General features: G+C 62.0%; 1 protein-coding gene across 10 annotated transcripts in view; it reads left to right on the top strand.

Annotated features, from left to right (window-relative positions):
- Window positions 1-805: 805 nt before the first annotated feature.
- The window catches only part of FGFR2 (fibroblast growth factor receptor 2), a 92,427-nt gene continuing 87,232 nt past the window's right edge, over window positions 806-6,000 (top strand). For 9 of the 10 annotated variants that reach the window (XM_036265206.1, XM_036265205.1, XM_036265203.1 and 6 more), the window contains exons 1-2: window positions 1,010-1,274; window positions 5,067-5,317. In XM_036265206.1, coding sequence (XP_036121099.1) covers window positions 5,155-5,317 — 163 coding nt within the window. In that variant the 5' untranslated portion in view covers window positions 1,010-1,274; window positions 5,067-5,154. Of the gene's footprint in view, window positions 1,275-5,066; window positions 5,318-6,000 lie in introns of all 10 variants that reach the window. The other variant, XM_036265207.1, reaches the window with a different exon arrangement.

The raw sequence follows: 6,000 nt of genomic DNA, 5'->3' as shown, positions 1-6,000 counted from the left end.
GAATCTAAGATCCAGAGACCAGACTGATGCGCTCAAGGTCACACCACGGTCAACGGGTCAACGGCAGGATTCAGTCTTTAGGATCCTCCGAATTTCTTGTGAGCAATCCAACCATATATACACGTCACTAAACCACACATCTCTGGTTGCAGTGTTTGACCTTGTCCAAGGAAGTCAGATTCAAGGTCAGGATCTGCGGGTGACCAGCCGTGTGGCCCTGGACAAGTCGCTCGTCCTCAGGGTCCTTGTCAGGGATGGAGACGATGACTCTAGGGCGGTTGGGCCGAAGGAGGGGAAGGACCTGTTCAGCGCCCCAAGCCCGCAGCAGGCCTCCCTGGAAACACCCGCGCCTCCCTCCCCGCCCTTGTGTTGGGGGCCAGGGCAGAGCAGGGTCCCGCAGACACCGCTGCTTCCTCGCCTCCCCGGCGTCGGCGGTCCCTCCAAACCGCGGCGATGCGCGCCGCTCTCGCTGAGGGTGTGGCTGCGCCGTGTGTTTACCGACTTGCAATGAAAGGACGTCACGCAGTCGCCCCGTAAACCTTGGTCGGTCTGAGCCGCCAGGAGTGGAAGGGACCCGCGCCGATCCACGGAGGCGGCCGCCGCCTCGCCCGGTGGGGACCGAGGCCCGGCCCCTCGCCTGCCCCGCCGGCGTCTCGCTCGGGCCGCTCGCGCACCGGGAGCCGCGCGGAGTCGGGGCGGCGGGCGCGCGGGCTGATTGGCAGAGCGGGCGCCGCCGTCCAGGAAACGGCTCGGGTTTCAGCGGGGGCGTGACCGCGGGAGGGGCGGCGGCGGCGGCGGCGTTGCGGGCGGCGGCGAGAGCGCCGCGCAGAGCCGAGCGGGCGGGCGGGCGGCGGGTGCGCAGCGGCGAGCGGGCGAGCGAGCGCGGCCGCCACAAAGCTGGGGCGCCGCGAGGTCTGCGCGCGGCGTAGCTGGCCCGGCGCGGCGGCGACTCTCCAGGCTGGCGGGGCCCGGGAGCCCCGAGGCCGCAGCTTCCCGGCGCGTCCGCGAGTCCCGGGCAAAGTTTGGCGGAGGGAACGCCAAGCCTGAGTCCTTTCTTCCTCTCGCTCCCCGAACCCGAGGGCAGCCCGCGGGCGTCATGCCCGCGCTCCTCCGCAGCCTGGGGCGCGCGTGACGCCTCGGAGCCTTGGCGCCGGCGAGGACCCCAGAGCCACTGCTTCCCTGTGGGAGCTCCCCCCGGAGCTCGTCGCTGGCCCCATCCCGACCCACGCCGGCGCGGGGACGGAACCGACCGCCCAGGAGCGTTGCCATTCAAGGTAATCGCCGTGTCGGGCGCCCGGGGAGACTCGCCAGCGGGGAGAGTGGGCGGCGTGGGAGCCGGGAGGCCGGGGGCACCGTCTCGGAGCTGAAGGAGCGGGCGCTCCCCGTCCCTCCCTCTTCGCTGCCTAGGTGATGGGGGAGCTGGGTGCGTGCTGCTGGCTGGGGTTTGGGAAGTTCTGCCTCTGCCACCCCCGACCAGATGCCGACATCTGCCCCAACGCCCCGTCCCTGTCAAACTCCCGCGGCTCAGTCCCCCCGGCCGGGCGCGACCCCCGACCCCAGAGCCGGCTGGTGAGCAGCAGGGCTGCCTCGCTGGTGGCACAGCCCGCAGGTCTGGGGCTCCGAGGGGCATCCGCGGGGTCCCTCATTCCAGGGCCCGGGGAACATCCGCCCTGTGCCACACAGGCCTCGGAAGGGACCCTTCCTCGGGAGGGAACCACTGGAGGGGGGCGGGCGACATCGCGCAGGTTGCTGGAGCTCCGGGTGGCACCTTTGGGGAGGGGCTGCTCGGTGGTCCGAGTTCAGAGCCGGCGCCCCACGGCCGCAGCGCGCCGGGGCCCAGGGGGCGGACTGGACCGACTTCTTGGAGTTCGCTGCCCGCTGCGCTCGGGATGTCGAAAGCGCAGGCGAGTTCTGACTTGCGCGCTCATTCTTTCGGCGTCCGGGCCGCCCTGGGGAATCCGCCGAGGGCCCCGCGGGCGCTGGCTCCGACCTCGGCCTGACGCCGGGCGCAGAGGTCCGGCCCGGGGGCCCCGCGTCCCCGCCGCTCCCCGCGCAGCCGCTCCCTCGGCGGCTCTTCTCCGGGCCTTCCTTCTGCTCGCCCGAGTCAATAAACCTGCTCCTGCTCTTAAAGGCAGCCTCCTCTGCCTCTCGGGGCACCTATTATGTGTTTGGTGTGAAACGCTATCAACATTTAAAACCCTATTGTCCCCGCGGTCCCAAATCCCTGTAAACCTTCCTCTGGTCTCCACTCATTTTCATCTGAAAAGCCTGTTTAGTTTGAATAGAAAAGCAATCAGGCGACCCTCTCCCTTCCCCTGGAATGTCAATTAAAATGCAGATTTCTTTGAGTTCTTTAGCGCGCGGAGAAGGGGGAAAAACAGGATATTCCAGGCAAACGCATGAAAGAAATGCTACAATGAGACTGGGTTTTGGTGGACGGTTCCTGAGCTGCAGGTCCTCTGCTGGCCAGTGCTGGGGAAGAGGGCTGTGGTCCCGGGTCAGCCTGTGTTGTGTATTTTTTGAGGTTTCGGTGTGTGGAGGAGTCCCCCCCGCCATCCTCGCAGGCCCAATTAGACCCCTTGATAGCTACCACTCCTACTCTGTCCTGGAGAGAAGGGAGTGCCCGGGAGGCTTGAGCTGGAGATAGATCTGCCCCCCTGGGGGGACCTGGGCATGCCCCCCTCCCGCCCACACTTGGCACTGTTGACTTCCCTGAAGTGAAGCGTACCAAGAACAAAGCACACAAGTGCTCAGAGTGGGCACGCCGCGCGGACAGACGGACAGCTAACCAGAGGTGCAAGCTGATGACGGCGGGCAGTGCGTTGGCTCGCCTTCCTGGAGCCAGGGAGTTTGGGAATGTTCTAGCACACGGAGGAGACGAGGATAGGGCTCGTGTGGGGACTGCTCCCGGCCGGGCTCGTGTGGGGACTGCTCCCGGCCAGGCTCCCTCGATGGTCACTTCGCCCGTCTTTGGGGGCAGGCTTGTGCCGAGGTGAAAATGGACCAGGGGAGCGGGTGGTCATGAGGAGCCATCCGTCACGGGGAGGGTGACAACTCCTCCCAGGGCCAAGCCGAGAAGAGAGTTCCCTTTCAAGGGGAAAAATAAACAGGCTTTCACTGAGGCTCAGACTCCAGGAAGGATTATGGTATTGAAGGCAGGAAGCCGGGATTGTGGCCGCCAGCGGCCTGCTGGGCCTGTGTTCCCAACACCGAGCCTCGGGACCTAATTCTCCCGCCTAGGAGGTCCCTCTGCGTTCGTCCTCATCGGAGATTCGGGAGGGGACTGCCATGAGGCCTGGACTTGGAAAGGCCTCCAGTTCAAGGTTCTGGTGCAACCTGACAGGATGAATGAGTGGCATGAGCCTGGGCGGAGGGTACTGTCCACCTTCCCCTGCCCACAGAAAGGAGACTCCTCTGGGCTGCCACGGGTGGGGGAGGCGGCTGGGGAAGGACGCAGCCTGGGGTGAAATCTGCACGGATTTCAGATTGTTGGTGAAGTTGTCAGAGGCAGAACATTCCCATGCATTCTGGAAATGCTTAGTAAATCAATGAGAATGTTTGTGTCCTTACCTCCCACATGTATGTAGAAATAGATACGGCATTATCTTTTGAGGCTTTTAACTTTAAGAGGAAAGAAAAGTTGGGGGAAAATAATCCTTCAGGCGATCTGAAAACACAGGGTGTGTAGACACACACACAGACAGACACACACACACACACCCCCACACACACCCCGCACACTTTTGCTGTGAATCACACTATTTCACATGTGCTGTCCTTGAGCCAGAGATGTCATGGGGCTCCCTCTTTTCCCCATTTCAACCCATGGTCACAGTTTCTCTGGTGCCGCTTTGGGGAGGCCCAGGCAGTGTTGAAATCCTCTGTCATAATTTGAAACATCAAGTTGGCGTGCAAAAAGCATGGGGTTTGAGACAGTTTTGGGGGAAAGGCCTCACCTCCCCACCCCTAATGTTATAAAATGTGGTTCATCCGCAGTGTTCCCAGAACCTGATTGTTTTCATCCAGTTCGCTCCGTGTTGTGCCTTTCGGCTCCCCACTTAGTAACCGAGGACACCGAACACATGTAAAGTTCTTTGAATGTTTTAAGCTCAGGGAATTCTCTCTGCCTTCGGATCAAATGGGTGAACAGAATAGTAGGTTGAGCGCCCCCTTGTAAAAATTTCTGCTCTGACATTGTAGCCAAGAGATTAGCATGTGCAAAGTTATTGGCCCAATCACGACGGTGACAGTCATTCACCAGTCATTCACGTATCATCGTCATTAACACACTCCTGGTTGCTCGGCAGAGGTCCCCAGTCTCCGGGGTTATCCCATGCCGGGCAGATGGGAGACGTTCGCTAGGCCCGGGCTGCCGTGGGGGCCGTGGAAGGGGATCCCGTGCACTTCCCCGTCTCTCGATCAGCCGCTCTGAATGCACTTTTGGTGAAAGACTGCAGTCCCTTTCTGCGTTGGAAAATGAATCTTGACAAGTGTAAACTGGTGGGAATTTTTGGTAGCTTTCCTGGGATTCTTTCTATTTTGCTGCCCTCCTTTCTTAGCCCGCCGGTGAGGATGGAGCCCGCCGCCAGCCCCAGCCCTGCAGGCATCAGTCTGCACGCAGCTGCCTCCAGGGTTCGGCTCTCCGAGGCCCACTTGGCCTGAGCGAGGTTCAGGAGGCTGGTTATGCCACCTGAGCACTGTTAACTCTCCTACTTGCCCTTGAAACGAAGGTCATGCGGCTTCTGCTTTCTGAGGGCGGAAGGCGATGTTGGAGAGGAGAGAGGGCCACCCTGCCTTCCTCGAGTGGCCGTGCGGATATGTGTCCTGTAGCTGCGCTTTTTATCTCTGTCTCTCAAAAGTATGCTTTTGCCAAGATCCGCCTCACACGATCCGCGGCGCTGCCTGGTGGAAACACCTGGGATCCCGAGGCGCGCAGGAGAGGCCCTTGCAGATGCTGGAGAAAAACTGCTTGCAGTGGCTGAGCAGCCGACTCCGGCCGAGCCCACTGGGGTTTCAGGCACGGGCGTGGGGCGGACGGCACTGACCGGAGAATCTCTTTCCTCCAGAGGCTGCAGCGGAGGCCGCGGCGCAGAGGTTGCTGAGCCCACCGCAGGCTGAAGGGTTGCTGGCAGTCCATGCTCACTGGGTGTGCAGATGGGATTGCCGTCCACGTGGAGATGTGGGAGAGGACGGGGCCCCGGCACCGTGACCGTGGTCAGCTGGGGCCGCGGCATCTGCCTGGTGGTGGTCACCATGGCAACCTTGTCCCTGGCCCGGCCCTCCAGTTTGGTGAAGGACACCACATTGGAGCCGGAAGGTAAGTTCTCTGATCTCACGTTCAGGGTACTGGGGTGGTCTGGGGGTTTGTCTGGGGAAGTGGCACCCCCAGGTCGAGGCCTGGCTTGGAGTCAGCTGTCCTTGCCTTGGCAGTCAGTCTTCTCAGATTAGGGTGCCTGTTGGACTGCAGGCAGCGCCGGGTGGTCGGTGTTTTCTCGGGGGTGCGTGTCTCTGTGCGGGGCCAGGGGGGCTGGCGCGTCACCTTTCCGGTGCCCAGGAGAGCTGCGGAAGGGAGGGGCGAGGGGTGCCCCCCGGAGCCCTGCAGTGCGGTCTCACTGGTCGGGAGTCTCGCCCACCACGGCGAGAATTGCTGTTTCCTGACAAAAGGAGCCACTAAGGGAAATTGCCAACGTCTGAAATGCTGACATTTTATTTTCATTGTGTAAGGGCAAAAGCAAGCTTCTGAAGTTTAGCCCAGGGATGCTTGACGTGGTTGATCTTTTCTTAAGCTGTTGTGATTCATAATGCTTGAGTGATACGTCAGAGAGCGGCCAGTTCTGTTTTGGGGCGTCTCCCACCCTGTGGGAACGCCGGGGTCCAGCGGGGCTGCTGGGTGGGTCAGCCTCGGAAACCTAGTTTGAAAGGCCTGCGGCCAGTGTGAGCACAGGTGGAGGCCGAGTTATCCTGCTGGGCAGGTCGGCCCCTCCCTCCCAGTCTCTGTGA

Source organism: Molossus molossus, unplaced genomic scaffold, assembly GCF_014108415.1.
Source record: "Molossus molossus isolate mMolMol1 unplaced genomic scaffold, mMolMol1.p scaffold_m16_p_17, whole genome shotgun sequence".
NCBI lineage: Eukaryota > Metazoa > Chordata > Mammalia > Chiroptera > Molossidae > Molossus > Molossus molossus.
Note: the sequence above shows the minus strand (reverse complement) of the source record. Positions and strands in the feature narration are given on the sequence as shown.